Source organism: Sciurus carolinensis, chromosome 5 (genome assembly GCF_902686445.1).
Source record: "Sciurus carolinensis chromosome 5, mSciCar1.2, whole genome shotgun sequence".
In the NCBI taxonomy this organism is placed as follows: Eukaryota; Metazoa; Chordata; class Mammalia; order Rodentia; family Sciuridae; genus Sciurus; species Sciurus carolinensis.
In genome coordinates, this window is record NC_062217.1 from 25,054,311 (window position 1) to 25,072,591 (window position 18,281).

Here is an 18,281-nt window from a genome sequence, read left to right on the forward strand (position 1 = left end):
GGATTTGCTTCATCCTTCTCATCTAGGGTATTGTTTCTTAGTGACTTTTCTTCTGTCTTATACTTAGTGCCTAACTAATTGACCTTGATTAATTTTTCTTAATAGTCTTTGTGCTTTCAAAAGTGACTACTTATTAACTATTAAAATACTAGTGATCTTCATATAATCAAAATAATATTAAATTTGTGAAGGGATTTTTTTTTTCTTTACTTTTTAGACTACCCTATTACCAATCATAAAATCTTAGAATTAGTTTAGAAATGAGAAAGACACCTTATAGTTATCCCCTCATTCTTTTTTGAACAAGATTCCCTTTTTTAAACTACTGATATGGACCAGAAATGTAGCTCAGTAGTAGAGTGTTTATCTAGCATTTGAAAGGACTGGGCTCAATGCAAAAAAAAAAAAAAAAAGCTAGTTAGTTTTTTCCCCTGTGCTGCAGCAGTATTATTTTCTACAGTTTATTTGTAAATGTACAATATTTCAGTTATGTCATGAGTTGTATAGCTACTTTGTAAAGAAAAAAAATAATTGCTTAGTTTCAAACCAACTTTTAGTAAAGCTTTTAGGACAACTGATAAGTCAAGAACTGCTGTCATTCAAAACCTCAGTCAAACTTCAGCTAAGTGTTATTTTCTCTTTGTTTTTCAGCTGTAAAGGATATATCAGGTTTTCTTTTCTTTTTCTTTCTTTTTTTGATATATGTGTATAGAAGAATTTTCATGTAGTTTATTATAGTAAGGTATAGGAGAGAATTAAAGATAGTCCTCAAAAGGGAAGTGTGATATTACAGAGAAGAGGGTACATGAGAAAGGAGTGCATTGTTTCTTGTAGTATATTTTTCATAGTCTGTTTCAGACACGTGCATAGAGACTGACTTTCAGTAAAATGGACATAAGTAGAGCCATAGATAGAATCAGAGAAAGAAATCAAGAAATCAAGAATCAGGAAGAAACTGAAAATGAGTTGGGGGGAAAACCTCCTGAATTCAACAAATGGGGGGAAAAAACCAGATGGAGGTAAGAAGCAAAATAACAAATGGAAAATTATTTAGTTGGGCAACAAGGAAAGGAGAGTTACAGAGTTTTTATGATGTTAAACTCTCTTAAGCAAGACTTTATTAATGTCTTTTATTTTAAAAATCAGTTCTAATCTAATCTGGATCATGTTGTATATGTGCTTTATTTCTAAAAGTTGATCATTTCCACCTTGAGTCAGCCCTAAAGAGGTGGTGGGAGGTACTCAAAATAGACGGTGTAATTTTTTTGTTTTGTTTTGTTTTAAACCCATCTAGTTCTTCAACTATCTTGGACCATTGCTTTCCTGGCTCATAATAGGGAACAACAGAAGATTCTGGAAGGGAGACTTAGTATAGCATCAATTCAAAGTGGAGCCAGACTAAAAATGTCCACTGTTTCAAGGGTTGAGAGACTGTATGTATGTTGGTACATGCTGCTCAATACTTGATAAATATCAACGACCTTTGCTTTACTGAATACATTGGATTGAAACACCTATAGAAATTCATAGTTAGCATTGACAGTACTCTGTTTTCTCTTGGCCAGTATTTCTGTAATTTTGTTAATATAACTTAGAAAGTTTTACTTGATCTTAAATTTGATTAAAGGGACTTCTTAATTCATAGCAGTACTCTCCTGAGAACAAGAATGATGGCAGTAGTGAAAGCATTCCTTCCCATGCCACCTTCCCTCCTGCCATTCTGGGATCCTAACTCTGACATGAATCCTTGGTATCTCTTCTGATAGATTTAAAGTAGTTCATCTGTCTAATTAGTTTTTCTACTGATTTTAGGATCTCATGTTCAAAGTGTCAAATCTACAAATGTTAGTTTCTGTATACTTTTTAAATTTAAATTTTTTTTTTTTTTTTTTTGGTAATGGAGTTTGACTTCCTCTTGTTCCCTATTACTGCAATGTTAAGGATAGCTATCTATTCTTAAAATTTCATCATGATTGCTTCAAAATAGGTGGTTTTCCAAATATGCCAGTTATAGACATACAGTTAAACTTGTGGTTTGAAACCCTGGCTCATATCAGAATCTCTTATGGAGGCTTTGAAAAGTACCAATACTGAGACTATACCCCAGGCTGATAACACCTAAATTGGGTTGAGAGGCACTGGGTGATTTTCTTGTTTCTTTGTTGTGTTTTGTGGTTAAGCTCCTCAGGTGATTTTTTTATGTACAGCTAGGTTTGAAAGCTTAAAAGAAAAAAAACACTCAGTAAATGAGCATATATCCAATAATTCAGATGAGATCTTGGATTATGAAGATTAAAGAAATCTTTGGTAAAACTTGCTTCAAATGATTTCATGTTAACTTGGAGTTACTCCATTTATTGATGGTTGCACATCAAGTAGGGCTACTTGGGGGTTATAATAAGTGATTTAAAAAAAAAAAAACCTTAATTTAGTCAGTGTCTTTTGAAAATCCTTTTAGAAGAAAAGCCTGAGAATGGTAAATCATTTAAAGGAGAAAATAGGAAAAAGGTAGTTACAGAACTCAAAGATGTATTAGAGTATAAGCTAAAATAGTCTTATTTAGAAATAAAGGCAGATGGAATGTCTTTGAGGTTTGCATTATTTTCTATATTCTAGAGAATGAACATGCTCTAAAATCAGGCTAACAATTATGTTTGTAATGGGAAAACTTTCAAATAATTCTTACATTCACACTACACTGGAGTTCATAGAAAATTGGAAAAATGTGTATGTTAAATTGCAGTGATCATAGTAAAACTAAGTATATAGTAACCTTAAGTTTTTTGTAATAGGGGAAGAGGATCAGCTCTATTTAAATAAAAGAATTTTTTTAAGAAAAGTCTTAAAAGCAGCAGTTCCATAGCTGGCATATTAACTACTTATAGTAATTTCTTAAGATATAATCCTAGAACTGCCTTTATCAGAATTACCTGGATGCTTTGGGCCTGTTCACTAAATGAGAATCTCTGAAGGTGAAGCTCAGAAATTATCTTTTCAATAAGCTCCCAGGTGATTTTGATGAATATTCATACTTTAGAACCCTGTCCTAATTCTTTATCTTATTTAAAATGTTGCTTTTCCCTTGAGGCAGTAGTATCATGTATTAAATGTGTATCTGAGAAATAAAAATTAAAAGTTTAATATTTATTCTTTCATGTCAGCAAGCAGATCTGATATCATTAGGAAAAGTTGTGTTGGCTTTGGCTTGCAACTCTTTGGCAGGAATACAGCGAGAGAACTTACAGAAAGCCATGGAATTAGTGACAATCAACTACTCCTCTGACCTGAAGAATCTGATCTTGTAAGTTTTACTGTGTGGTAAAACATATGTATAACACACACACACACACTAGATGAGACTGAGCTTTTTATTTTGCGTATTGCTCACTTTCATATGGAACCTTTTAATAGTGATTCTGTTTTACTTCCCACTCTTCTAAAATGAAGCAAAACACAGATGACTTTAATTTTTATTGCCAAGTGTATATTTCTGGGAATAAGTGAATAAGCCATTGTGTTCAAATTAAGTTATTGATGTTTTAAACATTTGGTCAGTGGGCAGCCTCTAAAGGTATACTGATGTCCTCTAGCTACATGTGCCCTTTTAAAAGTAAGTTAAAAATTCAGTTCTTTGATTGCATTAACTGTTTCAAGAGCTCAACAGCCACATGTAGCTCCTGGTTAATATATTGGACAGCACAGACAGAACATTTTCATCATTTCAGAAAGTTCTCTTGGCCAGTGCTGCTCTAGAGAATATGAAAGTTATCATAAGTAAGCCTCAAATTCATTCCAATTATATATTCTTTGACCTAAACATCCATCAAAAAGCATTGTAGAGGGCCCCATGCTTATGCTCCAGTATCCTAAGACTCCATGAAATTCTTGAACATAAGTTTGAAATGAGTTTTGCTCAAAAGAAACCCACTATGGGCTACTCTTGCTACAGGAGGACTTCTCCCTATCTCAGACACATCTAATATTGGGAGTTTCCAGAGGGTGGGCAACTAAGACTTATCATTTTGAGAGGAGAAGCTAGGACAACACTTTTGAAATTTTTCCTGTTATGTTCTAGAAACAATTAGAACTTATTTATCCTAATTGACAGTCTCTTTTAGCTTCCAGCTGCCCCTTCTGATCTTTCTTTGTAGCCCTGGATGATCCAGTTTCTTTTTGGACCAGCCCTAGGGTATGGAATTGGGGGATGGAGGATGGGGCTGCCCACCTGTTCTTTATTATACTGGCATAAATGTCCTTGTGACAGAACACTGGAAGCCAATGGTTACCTGAATCCTATTAGTAATTAAATAAGATGGTTTATTTTTTAAATGAAAATATTTGTTTCATGTATAATCACAGCAGCAATTCCTAGCCTTAGTTTACAAAATCTTAGGATTTTCAGATAATTTCAGGTTATAATCTCTAGATTTTTCTTTTTAAAAAAGTGGGAGTAGAGGATATAAAAATAAATTGTATGTTCACAATTATTCACAATGGGTGATGATACAAGGGGGTTCATTTTACTATTCTACCTTTTTTTTTATAAATGTTTGAAATTTTCCTTAAAAAGTAAATAAACAGAAGATCATTTAACTACAAACTAAAATTTGTAGAGCAATAAACCATATATCAGGAACTTTCAAACTGCTTGATATGAGTTAGTTTACTTAATTTTCCCAGTAACAGTAAATTTGATGCCATTATTAACCCCATTTTAGAGACAAAATTCAGACACAGGTAAAGTAACTTGTTGAAGTTACATAGCTTACATTAACTTCTAATATGATTGGCCAATATAAATGTCAGTAATTACAGATGAATAACTAAGATACAATAATTATTAGCATGAATAATTATTCATTTAGTCAATAAGAGAATGCCTACTTATATCCCAAATGCTGAGGATACTTGGAACAAGATGAGCAAAATTTCCATCTTCTGGAAACTTAAACTCTAAGGGGAGAAAAGTTAATAAACATGTAAGCAAATAATATATTTTCAGATAGATAAATCCTGTGAAGACAGTAAGCTAGAATTAAAACAGAAGAGTGAAAGGGGGAGACTGCTTTAATGTAGGTCAGAGAATGGCTTACCTATAGAATAAGCAGTAACATATGATTGGAAAACATGATGTTCTAACAGGTAGCTCTTGAAATGTGTAATACGTTCTGCCTTGGATATAACAATAGAAGAAATTGAATTGGACTCTTCTGACCTGTGTTAGTACATTAAGATTTCTGAGAGATGAATATATGATGACAGTTGGTAAAGTGGCAGAGCAGAAGACAACTTCCTAAAAAACTGGGGCTCTTTCAGTTTAGCAAAATTGAAGACCAAGTTTTAGTTTCAGAAATTATTTTTGGTCAGGTGCAGTGGTGCGCACCTGTAGTCCCATATACTTGGAGACTGAGGCAGGAAGATCATTTGAGCTCAACAGTACAAGACCAGCCTGGGCAATATAGCAAGACCTCCATCTTGAAACCAACCAGCAAAAATTACCTTTGATGAGCAACAGGAAAAACTCCCAACCCCACAGCCCTCAGTGTTTCATTCCTCTCAAAAAGTTTGTAACAATTTTTTCATCTAGCACTATTATAAAGATTGAAATGGGTAAGTGGAACCCTCCTCTACTTTCCTTCCTCACATCCACAGTAGTGAAAATGTAGAAAAAGAGACATGTTTTCCATTGGCTCTTAAAATCTTTCCAGGAAGAGAAATAATATTTAAGCTTTAAAGATGAACCTGACTTGCATGAAAAGTATGTTTTCAGATTGTGTGCACTAGATGATGATAAAAGCAATAACTATGTATTTGTGGGTTCTGTTTTTTTTTTTTTTAATTGCATGCTAAATATTCAAGTAATTCCTCTTTATCCTGATTAGGTATTTGTTGACTGACCAAAATAGGATGCGAAGTGTAAATGACATCATGCCCATGATTGGTGCTCGATTTTATACTCAATTGGATGCTGCTCAAATGAGAAATGATGTCATTGAAGAAGACCTTGCAAAGGTAAACAAATGTAGTTAAAAAGACTGTACACAGTATATAAGTAGTTATACTTATAAGTAGTTATAAAATGTAGTATAAGTAGTTATAAAATGTAGTAATTAATGTACTGAATATAGTGCCTAATTGAGATTGCCTGTTTCTGTACATGCTGAATGTTTAGTAATTTAATTTTTTATGTCCTCTGGGCATTGTTTTCTTTTTCATTCATGTCTTTGGTGTGTGACAAAAATCTTGATTTTTCACCTGAGTTACTCTAACAGTTCCTAAAAATGGGTCATCTGCATAATAGACTTGTTGAATTTTAAAAGTATGACCAAAAGTTTGGTGGGGATATTAGAATTTATTGCTTAATGATTGCATTAGTACAGAATTTCAGTTTTTGTAAATTTTGGTTTTTATGTTGAATTAACTGGAACATTAACATTCTCTTTTTAAAATGTTTTATAGGAGGTTCAAAATGGAAGACTGTTTAGACTTCTAGCAAAATTGGGAACAATCAATGAGAGGCCAGAGTAAGGATTTAAAGTATTTTACAATGTATTTTCAGTCAAGGGCACTATTTTATGATACAAGAAAGAATATACCTTATTCTTACTGGTTTTATTTGGAAAAAGGAAAAATTTTCATGTGAAGTGACCTGTTAATCATTAGGATGCTATTTCTTTAGGCCACAGCCTTGGTGTGGTTGTCCTTATAAATTTTATACACATGAACATATACAGAAAGTACATTGTTAGAAATCTGTATCATGGTTTGCACATGAGGGAACATTTGACAAATACCTGTCTCCTTTTTGAAAGCCCGATCAAATCAATTTTCTGTGGTCCATTCAGAGATTCTAGAATCTCTAATTGTTGCATGCCTTTTATTTTCTATTAAAGTACATTTCTGTTGCCATCATATTGATAACATTAGGAAGACATTACCATTTTACTCTGTCTGATTCTACCCTGTTTGTTGGTTAAAGTTACTTATCTCTTAATAAGCAGAGTTGATGTTTATACTATATAACTGTCAAGGATAGAACAGAATTGCAGTTATTGGGACTATAGTGTAAGTTATATTTCAGAATTGTTTCATCTATTAGTTGAAGTAATAGGTATTAGATAAGTATCATTGCTTGTGGAATTTTTTCTCCTACTCATGAAATTCAAGTCCACTACCTATTTTCAAAGTCTAAAGACTCAATTTTCCCTAATAATTTTTCTAAATGTAGAAGACATATTATATGTTGAACTGTTGTTTTGAAAACTCTTTTAGCTGTGTTGTCTGGTATTTATATTTGTACTTTACAATCTATGCCTAAACTGCTGTTTCTTGATTTTTTTTAAGTATTGAATTCAGCTCATCACCTTTCCGCAACACACATACACAACACACTGTCTCACAATGTGCTACTTAACCCATAATTTTGAGTTAAATCTATAGTAAATGTTGACATTGTTATGAGTAGGTAAATATTGTTTGTAGCTGCACTACATAGTAAAGCATAATTATATTTCCTTTCTTCTGTGCAGTTTTTTTGGTTTATGTTTTCCTGGAGTTGATAATTGTCTTATATAGAAAACTAAGCAAAGGAAAAAGTATTTACCACGAGTTCATTGCAAACACTCTGCCAGAGTTATAAAACACCTTTCAAAACTAGGTAACTTATCAGTTCCTTTTTTTTTTTTCCCCCCTCCCCCGTAGAGAAATTCCCCTGAGAACCCCCATCCTCCTGTTCCCATCTGGGCTGGTTGTGCTTTACACCCTGCCCACGTGCATACTTTAGACCTGGAGCTTCCCTTCACTCTTGTCCTGGGAGTTCTCCTTATCTCTCCCTTTGTGTTGGACACCCTGTTTCTTGCTTTTTTTCCTCCTTGATTTATTCTTTTGATTTAATGGAGCACATCCTTCTGTAGCTTCCTGTGAAAGGTGAGTTTTTGAGTCCTTAAGATATCCCAAAAATATCTTCGTTCTGTTTTCACATCTTATTGATAGTATAACTGCATATAAAATTCCTAGTTGTCCTAAGAAAAATTTTCAGATTTAATTTTTTTATTAGGTTATATATCACCAATTTTAAAAGACAGAAAAAGGTTTCTGGTAAAAAATATAGTCTTTCTCTTGAGACCTGACATCCCCATCCTCACCATTGCTCCCACTAGTACTTAAATTTTAATTTTTTCTATATACTTCCTGAGTTACATATACTGCTATATGTTATCCACCACCACCACCACCAACCCCTTTTTTTTTTTCTTTTTTTTTTTTTTTGGTGCTTGGGATTGACCCCAGGGCCTTGCCCATGCTAGGCAACACTGTACCACTGAACTATATCCCCAGCACTTTTTATCTTACTTTAAGACAGGATCTCACTAAATTGCCCAGGCTGACCTTAAACTTTCAATCTTCCTTAGCCTGCCATATAAATGGGATTACAGGCATGTACCACCATGCCTGGCTTCCTCTTTTAAATATAAAAATTGCAAACCATACTCAGTGTTCTTTGTGTGTTACTTTTTTCTCTTAAGAATTTACTTTGAAAGTCTTAATGTTTATGTTGAGAATATGGCAAGCACTATTCTAAACAGTATACATAATAGGACCTGATTTACTCTTCATGATTACTCTGTGACAGAAATACTGTTGTTATCCTGATTTAACAGAAATTGAAGCACAGATGGGTTTAGTAACTTGTCTAAGGCCACATAATTAGTAAGTAGATGAGCCAGGATTCAGGATTTGAATCTAGATTATGTGGTTTCAGTGTCTGTGCTCTTAGCTATTAAGCTATGTTTTCTCGCATTTTATGGGCAAATAATGATTCGTTCCATGGATATACTTTATTTCCTCAGTTCCCTGTGGATGGACAATTTGTGTTGTTTTTAGTATTTTGCTAGTGTAAACATGCTGTAGGGACTAAATTATGCGACTTAGTTTTGTGTGTGCACAATGGTAGGCAAAACTGTAATTGCTAGTTAATGGATGTGTCACTATAATTTCAGAGCTGTTGCAGAAAAAATTTGTACAATTTATGAGAGTGCCTCACCACCAGTACCTTTTTCAAACTTTTGGTGTTTGATTGACCTGATAGATGAGAAATTGACTTCAGTGCAGTTTTAGCTTGAATTTACTCTTAAGGGGATTATTTGAGTATCCTTTTTGGTTTTATATCCATTTCTTTTTCTTTTCTGTCTGTTCCTATTCTTTGCTCATTTTTATTTTTGGCTGAATTGCTTGTCTTCCTTATTGAAGTAGATAAGATCTAGAGATATTCACTCTTTGTGTGTTTTTTTTTTTAATGCTGGTCATTTTTTCTTCTGACTTTGCTCATTTTTCCCCCCTTATGCAGACATTTTATGTATGTAGTCCGTGATCTAACTTCTATGCCTCTGGGTTTTGGGTCATAGTTCTTTCCACTCTGGGGTGTGAAGGAATTACTTCATGGCTTCTAGAAGAAGCCATTTCTATATTTAGAAATAATGTAGGGTATAAGGTATGAATCCAGCCTTTCCCCCCCCAGATAACTACCTACTAGATAAAAAACTGTTTTTTAAATTGTCTAACTTTTCTCCACAGTGTGATGCAGCACCTCCTACACACTCTTTTAATGGTAGGAATTTTAAAATCCTGGACACAGGCAGTAAACCCTGTAATCCCAGAAACTCAGGAATTTGAGGCAGGAGGATTGCAAGTTCAAGGCCAGCCTCAGCAACTTTTACAGTCTCAAAAAATTAAAAAAAAAAAAAAAAAAAAAAAAAAAAGATTGGAGATGTAGCTCAGTGGTAAAGCACCCTTGGATTCAGTCCCTAGTTGAGCCCTTCCACCTCTGCCAAATCTAGTAGTGTTCGTTCTTTTCCATTTCCATTTCACTATTTTTTTTCATTGTGTTCCAAAAACTGTTAATCAGTTCATTTAATTGTTTATAAAAGAATAAATCTGATGGTATTTATATAGGGAAGATGACTTATTATGAGTGTCAGTAAACTTAGGGGAACATTTGTAGTTTTAGGTACTTAGTCATTTTGAAGATCATGGCATGTCGTTTTATTCATTGATGCCTACTTTTATATTATTCAGTAGCATATGACTTCATAATATAGCACACTGAATTTTACTCTTAAGTATTTTATGCCCCCCTTCTGTCTTCTTACCACTTGTTATTGTTATTCATGCAAATTAATTGAATTCTGTGATTTTGTACCCCTGATACCTTACTGTTTGGATAATTTTTCCATAGATTTTTGGGTTTCCCAGTATATGGTCTTACCATCTGCAAATAATGATAGTTACATTTCCTCCTGTCTGATTCCTATACTTTAATTGCACTTCATTAATTGTTTACTAAAACTAAAGATAGTTTTATTCACAGTGTGAAACATTTTTCCATTGTCTTTTAACTGCCAGACAGATTTAAAGCCATTTTCTCTCCAAATCCTTCTCTTTCTTCCAAGCTTTTAGGGGTTTTGCCACTAATGTTCAGAAATTCACAGTAATGCTCCTTGGTGTGAGTTTTAGATTCAAAATGATGAATGAACAGGTGGGTCCTTTTAATCTTGGAAACTTAAGTCTTTCAGTTCTGGGACCTGATCTTCACTATTTCTTCAGTAACTTTTTCCCCCCTTCCAATAATTCCTATTGCTCAGATATTAGATTTTTGTGGTTTTCTAGTGTTCTCCTATTTTCTGTCTCTTATCTTATTATTCTTTTGGGACATTATCTCAGTTTCATTTTCTCTAAAGTTTTGTTCTAATCCTTCTTTGAATTTTAATATTTCTACTCTCACTTAAAATTTCCCAAAATGTTTCTGTTCTTCCAGTGTTTGTTTCATATCATTCTTGTCAGTGACAGAATTTTTGGTGGTGGTTGGTCTTTGGGAGTAGGGGAGTGGGATAATGTCTTAGGAAATAAGGGCTTGCTTTATTTTGTTTTATTTTCTATTCAAAGGGTTTTGTACACTTGGCCATCCATTCCTATTAAAAATGAGGTCCTAAAAAGTTAATTGGAAAGCTCTGTGTGAGGGTAGGGATTATAGAACGCTGAGCTTTTCTTTAGATAAGGCTGTATACTGTTATTAAGCTTGGTTTTTGTTTGATTTTAGTGTACTCCGAAATGTCTTCTTTCTTGGGCAGTTTGGCATCCCCTGGAAAGAATTTCCTAACCTTTTGTTCATGGTATAAGCCTGATAACCATAGTTTGAAAACCAGGTGGGGGAAGGTGTTTGTTGAATAGTCTTACCCACCACTCTTCAGCTCCTCAGCTACTGTTTTGCTGGCATCGGAGCTGGAGCTTTTCTGATTCATCCTTACTAGAAAGTAAACATCTGTATTTCTTCCAGGCAGAGAAGTAGGAGCATGGCTGAGATGAGTAATCTATTCTGCTGATTTCAGCTTCAGTCCATACCTCCACCTGTCATGGCCCCTGTCAGTTCCTGAGCCTCACCTGTGTGGCTTCTTTTTGTGGGCTTCCCCCTTACTACAACCCTTGTAACATCAGGGTTCCTTTTTGTCCAGTTCACTAAGTCATAACATTTAACCCATCTGCTTTTCACTTTCCAAAATTTTGTGAACATCTCTTATCTACTGTTGTTACTTCTAATCCCCTTTTCTTGTGTTTATCATCCTTTTTAAAACATTCACTGTTCATTTGAAAGGGAACCGAGATAAATGGATATGTTTAATCTGCATTTTTAATTGGAGTTCTCCAGAGTGACTTTTGATGGTACTAGGGATTGAGTCTTCCACATGCTAGCCGAGCATTCTACCATTGAGCTACAAGCCCCACAGGTCCCAGTTTTTAAATGTAACTCAAGGCTGCATACTGTGGTCCCTATCTGTTTATTTTTCATTCTTGCTTCAGGTCTCACACACACACACTTCAGTTTTTCCTTCCCCTCTTCTTCTCTCATCTCATTCTTTGACCTTGTCTTCTTTCTGGCTCCTCCTTGTCCTCCTTGCCTTCCCTCCCTTTATGTTCTGTATTGACACTTTTTCTTTTTAACTACATTCAGAAACACCTTTCTCGAGTTTCTTCAGTGCTCCATGTTGTCCTTTACAAATACCAATCTCTGAATAAAGGAGCACTCTTCCTCTGGAAGAGCAGCCACTACTTCCTCTGGAAAACCTTCCTCCCAGATGAATCCATGTTTCCATTCTATATCATAGCATTATATGAATATGTAGTTAACACTTTCTTTGATTATTTGAATAACATCTGTTTCCCCACTGTACTGTCAGTTCCTAAGATCACTGAAAACTAATAGTGGTCATCTGGTTCTCTAGTTTTTTGCAGCTTTCCTTTAGGTGAAATGGCAGTTAACCCAAAATCTGCCCTTTTTTTTTCTGAACATTTTTCTATTTTGTGCTCATTGATGGAAGAAGGAAGGAGAAAAGAATATTCTCTTATAACTTCAGTCTAAAGATATATAAAGTTTTTATTTTATTTGTTCTCCATTTTGTCTAATAGTAGGGTCTGAAACAAGGAGGTAAAATAATTCATAGAGGGTTATTGCCCCTGAGAATTGAAATGTATATACTTCTGTGTTTAGTGATTTAAAAAAAAAAAAAAAAAAAAAAAAAGGCACAAAATCCTTTAGTATCTTATCTTAAGGAAAAAAAAAATTAGTTTTGAGTCTTGAGAACCAAACAGGTGGCCATGTGGCATACAGCATGAGTTACTGAGGTAAAATATTAACTTCCCCCAGGTTTCAGAAGGATCCTACTTGGTCAGAGACTGGAGACCGTTATCTGTTGAAACTCTTTAGGGATCATCTTTTTCATCAGGTGACAGAAGCAGGTGCTCCCTGGATTGACCTCAGTCATATCATTTCTTGTCTTAACAAGGTAATTTGTATCTGGATTTTGAAGATCACAATGCTACCTATAATTTATAGAGTTGCATCTTATACAAATATCAGGAGACTTAAGAAATCAGAGTATACTCCTTCCGTGGTCTACAAGATATTTTTTCATGATTTTCTAGTATAGGAAGATTTTCTAACACCTTGCATGAATAATTCTAGAATTTTTTGTTATGGGTATTTTATAGTAAAGTGTCACAAAATGACCGCTTTGCCCCTTTTATGCTATATTTTATTTACATGTAATTTTGTGGTATCAAATAAAACAACAAATGGGAAAACAGAAAAATTATTTTTTAATGTTTTTAAAAATTGTGACTGGTACATTATTGGTTCATATATTGTCAACTACACATATTTTAATAATAAATGTGTAAAAGTGGTGTAAGTGGTGAATTTGGTGATTAGATGAATTAAATAGAAATATATCATAAACTTTTTGTGAGAGGTGAGCTACATGTTTTTGAAAGTGCTAGGAGCCGGGCCTGGTGGTGCTCACCTGTAATCCCAGTGACTGAGGAGGGTGAAGCAGGAGTATCGCAAGTGGATCACAAGTTCGAGCCAGACTCGACAACATAGCAAGACTATCAAAATAAAAAGAAAAGGGCTGGGCATGTAGCTCAGTGGTGAAGTGCCTCTGAGTTCAATCCCCAGTACCCCACACCCCAAAAACAAAAGTTTGAAAGTGCTAAAAGAATTTACAGAGGAAAGGAGGAACACTTTTTTTTTTTTTTTTTTAATGAATTTATGAAAGAGCAGAGTCTGGATGTTTAAAAGTAAATTCTAGGCTTTGTGTAGGTTTATATGTAAACCAGGGATTGGCAAACTATGGTCAGGAGGCAAATCCATTTCACAGCTGTTCTTTTATATCCCTACAAGCCAAATAGTTTCGTTTTTTTTTAAAAGGTTGGAGGGAAAAAACAAACAAACAAAAAGTATGTGACAGAGATTAGTATGTGTTCCCCCAAACCTAAAACACTTACTGTCTAGCCCCTTACAGAAAATATTTACAGACCCTTGACCTAAACTGTCTTTTAGACCAAACTTGTAAATCAGTGATATATAATCATATTCTAGTGCAAACAAATATTTAATCGTGAGGGACATAAGGGAGTATCTGAAAAACATCTGAGTTTAAAAATCAGGTGCACACTGGCTAGTGATAAAATATTTATAGATATCTGAAAGGGATTGTATCAAATTTTTAAAAGATATTTCAGTTATCACTGTTGGAAATGTCCTAAAATAAAGTAGATTCTCTTCCACATGGTACGAACTTCATATTTTGTGTATCTGTCTGTTTCAGCTAGATGCAGGTGTGCCAGAAAAAATAAGCCTGATTTCCAGAGATGAGAAGAGTGTACTTGTGGTGACTTACAGTGACTTAAAGCGCTGCTTTGAAAATACTTTTCAAGAACTGATTGCAGCTGCAAATGGTCAGTTGTAGTATTTGCTAAAAACACATGCAGGACTTGGCTGAGGAACTTAACCAATAGCAAATTGCACTACAGCTGAACTGTTTTCATCATCTCCTTTCACATTGGGGAAACAAACAGGAGATGAGCAAAGCTGCTTGCACTTGGGTCAGGTGCACTGTTACTTGAAAGGAAGAATGTTTCACTTATTCAAGAGCTCTGGCTGCCATTGGAGGCTCTGTCTGTGAAGAATTCATTTCAGATCAAGGAGCACCATCAGGTGAATGATGCTCCTGCTTTTGTTTTTTCCACTTGTTGTATGCACTAATTTTAATTTTTTAAAGACTTTTTTCTGATCTTTGAACTTTTGCCACATTGTATACTTATTAAGGGAAGCTATTTGCAAGGACATTTTTGAGAAACCATACTGGGCAGCATTTTTGCCATTGAGGGTTGCAGAATTTGTTCTTTTGGGGATGGGTTGCCCTGAATGACATAATGGACCAGGTAAATCATTTCATACAAGTGCAGTATAGTGCATATTTCTTGTAAGAATATTGTATGCAAGCTCTATATGCCACCCACTGTTAGTTCAAAATGAGATGTTTGTTTTGTTTTTAAGAATACACAAAGAGAAATATCAGTGAATTGTTGGATATGAATTCCCCTACTACTTGATTTAAATCCCTTTATGAAGAAGGATCAGATGAATAGTAACTCAAGGAGCATGTTTAGCTCTTTGCTCCAAATTCACCCAGAGCCTTTTTAAAAAAAAGGCATTTGCCTGCTAGTCAGTTTTACATTTATGCAATTTTTTAATAGAAAAAAATGAAGAAATTGTGTTGAAGGCCTAAAGTTAAGGAGTATATTACTTTAGGTTATTTCCAGTTTGCTTTTTTTTTTTTTTTTTTTTTCTTTTTTTCTTTTTTTGTATAAAGTTCTGTTCTTTGAACCACAGCTTTATAATGGTACTTTACACTGGATACAGACACAGAGACACTGTTCAGAAGATGAACTTAACACAGCAGTGGTCTGGCATCAAGAGCTTTCTGACATTTTACAGCCTGAATCTGGAGGGATAATGATCTGCTGTGCCTTTGCAGTCACTGCTTAGCCCAAAGTAATAGTACTTTTGATAATAACTCACTCTGCGGAATCTTCCTGAATAAGTCCATCTCAAAAGTTTGGAATTTTCCTCGTAACTTTCTTACTCTTTGGACTTGCAATTGTCGCCAAACTTGGGTATTCATGGAATTTCTAGTTAATGAAATACCTATACTTTGATACTGAAGACTGCCAAATACATAGGAATTTTCTTTCTTAAAAAACAGTAATGAAGACTCTATCTCCTTTCCCAGCACTGAATGTTTTACTAGCACTGGGTGCTCACCATGCAACTATGAAGAAAATGTGGAAACTCAGAAGGTCAGGATAGACTTCCAAGCACTTGCAACTGATGTTACTGTCTTCAATTTTAATAATAGTACATATTTGTATATTTCAGAGAAGTTTTTAATATTTCTCTGTCCACTTTTTTATAAGCTTTAAAATAATTTTTCTCTGCCTTGAGATTTGCATCAAGAAAAAGCACCTCTCTTCACCTGAAAGCTTTGAAGACCAGAGACACGCTTTACACATTTTAACAAGTGTTTGAGTCCACGATTGGTAGCATCAGTTGTTGAGTTAACAAGAAAATCAATTATTGCATTTGATCTGGATGGATTTTAAAAGAACATAATGTTCAATATTCAAAGGATAATTAACATTTGCCACCATAATGTTCTTTTTTATGTAAAAGGAACAAGAACTTGGAGACATTAACATGCAAAAGTCTTTTATCATTAGCTCATGTATTTGAGAAAGAGCAGCTGTCTTTTTATATGTTTTTTGACAAATCATATTGTAATTCTTTTGTACAAAAAGAACTACTTGTATTCTAGAAGAAATATGAAATGCTTAATTTATAAGCGGGCTGGAGATTTTTTCCAATATTGTTTTCTTTGAAAATGAAAGGGGATCATCTATTTTAGTTTTGGGGTCTGGGAACTTTTTGAAAATTTTAATTTGTGGACCAATGTTTTGTGAAAGCTAAGGAATGGCAGGGGTAAAATAGGGCTTGAATCTCTCATTCTGTATAGACCAGCAAACTTCCCTCTGCAAGGCAAGTTCACATCACAAACCCAAGAATGTCTGCATCATAAATGCTAGTTTGCTTCAGCCCCTAACCTCAGGACTTGGTTTGAATATAAAAGGTAGACAGCTGATATGTTTCCATGAGTAAATATTGTCAGCCAGAGAACAGTTGGTGTCAGGTAATGCATATTTTTTTTAAGCTTTGTTTTATATTTATTTTTCATTTAGTTTTTTATTGGGAATGGTTTTTCAAAAGAACTCTCAGTTCTGCTTAGGTGTTTTTTGGGGGAGCCCTCTTTTCCATAGTGTAATTCCATTTGAGGTTGTCTAAAAGTTAGTCTTTAATCCATAGGAAGATTTTAATATCTGAGGATAGTCAAATTAAGGATATAAACTTCCCATACCTTCCTGTTATGACAGATAAAAGCACAGAAAGGACAACCCTTAAAATCATGTAATGTTGGTCATTTCAGTTTTTTGTACCTATTTTAAATTCTGTTAGCATATTTACTTCATTGTAAATATTTTTGAGGGTACCCTTGTGTTTTACTTTCAACTTTCATTCTGTGATCTGGACGTCAACAACTTCCCTAAAAAGCACCAGTATGTTAAGTTCTAATGTCATGATCCCAATATGTGTTATTCATCTTTAATCCTGTTTTCAGTCTCTATGTGTACAGCAGTATTTTTAATAAAGAATTACAGAGATAAATTTGTCCTTTTTTTGAGGTGGGGTACCAGTTCATATAACATATAACAAAGTGACATTTGTCTTATGATTGGGTTTTTAAAAGGTTGTGTATTAAGTAGTTTGGAAGAATTTTTGTCATTGGATGAAATGGCAACATTTATTCATTAATTTATTAGTTATTTGTTAAATGCCTATCTACTTTGTCCTTGGATCTGTTCTAGAAACTAAGACTACAGATTTTTGGAACTTACTAATTACAAAATGAATAGTTACACACAAGCATTTTCATGTAAGACTCATAAGATAGTTGAGAGAAAAGATGAATAGGGAATGAGGTATAACCGCTTGTGTGTGTGTGTGGGTGTGTGTGTGTGTGTGTGTGGTGCTGGGAATGGAACCCAGGGCTTCATACATGGTAGGCAAGCACTTTACCAATGAGTGGCACCCCAGCCTTATAGCTAGCTAGTCTTTGACTACTTAATTTGCCATATGGATGAGAAGCATTCCTTCTCCCAGTTTCTCCAGAAACATTATTCAGAATAAAAGGATAGGAAATAATGGCAAAATGTTGACATCTGTTGAGCCTGGGTATTGAGTGGTGTGTGTGTGTGTGTGTGTGTGTGTGTGTGTGTGTGTGTCCTGTGCATTTGAAGGGAAAATTTGAAAAAAATACAGTGCAGAATCAAAAGCAGTAAGGGGCTTGAAGAATAGGTGAAGGGTATTAGAGGGTAGAAGGATCATTTCTAGTTTGAGAACTCTCCTGTGGCTTTATGGAAATTGGAGAAGGGAGGGCAGTGCAGGAAGCCTTTCTTGTGGAAGGATATCGAAAGAATGTCCATGGATTCCAATGGGAATCAAGTGCATATTGGCGGTTCCTGGGGAAAAAGGGAAGATTAGTCTGCCTAGCATGGAAGGGTATGTTTGGAAGGTCTTTTAGCTTAAATTTCTTTGGGGAAGACATGAAAAATAATTGTTAAAGCTAGGTAGGCTAGTATTACATTTGATATACACTGATAATTGAAACTCTTGCAACTTGATCATTTTTTTGTTTCCTGTGCTCTGAATAAATGCTCTGTAGCAGTGGTTTGTACTTCCACTTTTGGCAGACACACAGTGAAGAACACATTTAAAATCTTTTATATAGACTGTAGTGGGAGGAAGAGAAGGAAGAGGAAAGAAGACTTTTAAA

The 18,281-nt window shown here is 34.5% G+C and overlaps 1 protein-coding gene across 4 annotated transcripts in view; it reads left to right on the forward strand.

Moving 5' to 3' along the window:
• Pan3 (poly(A) specific ribonuclease subunit PAN3) overlaps window positions 1-17,113 on the forward strand; it is a 142,199-nt gene extending 125,086 nt beyond the window's left edge. For 3 of the 4 annotated variants that reach the window (XM_047552227.1, XM_047552226.1, XM_047552228.1), the window contains 5 exons: window positions 3,162-3,301; window positions 5,883-6,012; window positions 6,460-6,524; window positions 12,698-12,836; window positions 14,160-17,113. In XM_047552227.1, coding sequence (XP_047408183.1) covers window positions 3,162-3,301; window positions 5,883-6,012; window positions 6,460-6,524; window positions 12,698-12,836; window positions 14,160-14,300 — 615 coding nt within the window. In that variant the 3' untranslated portion in view covers window positions 14,301-17,113. Of the gene's footprint in view, window positions 1-3,161; window positions 3,302-5,882; window positions 6,013-6,459; window positions 6,525-7,529; window positions 7,658-12,697; window positions 12,837-14,159 lie in introns of those variants that run through there. The other variant, XR_007108701.1, reaches the window with a different exon arrangement.
• The last annotated feature ends 1,168 nt before the right edge of the window (window positions 17,114-18,281 follow it).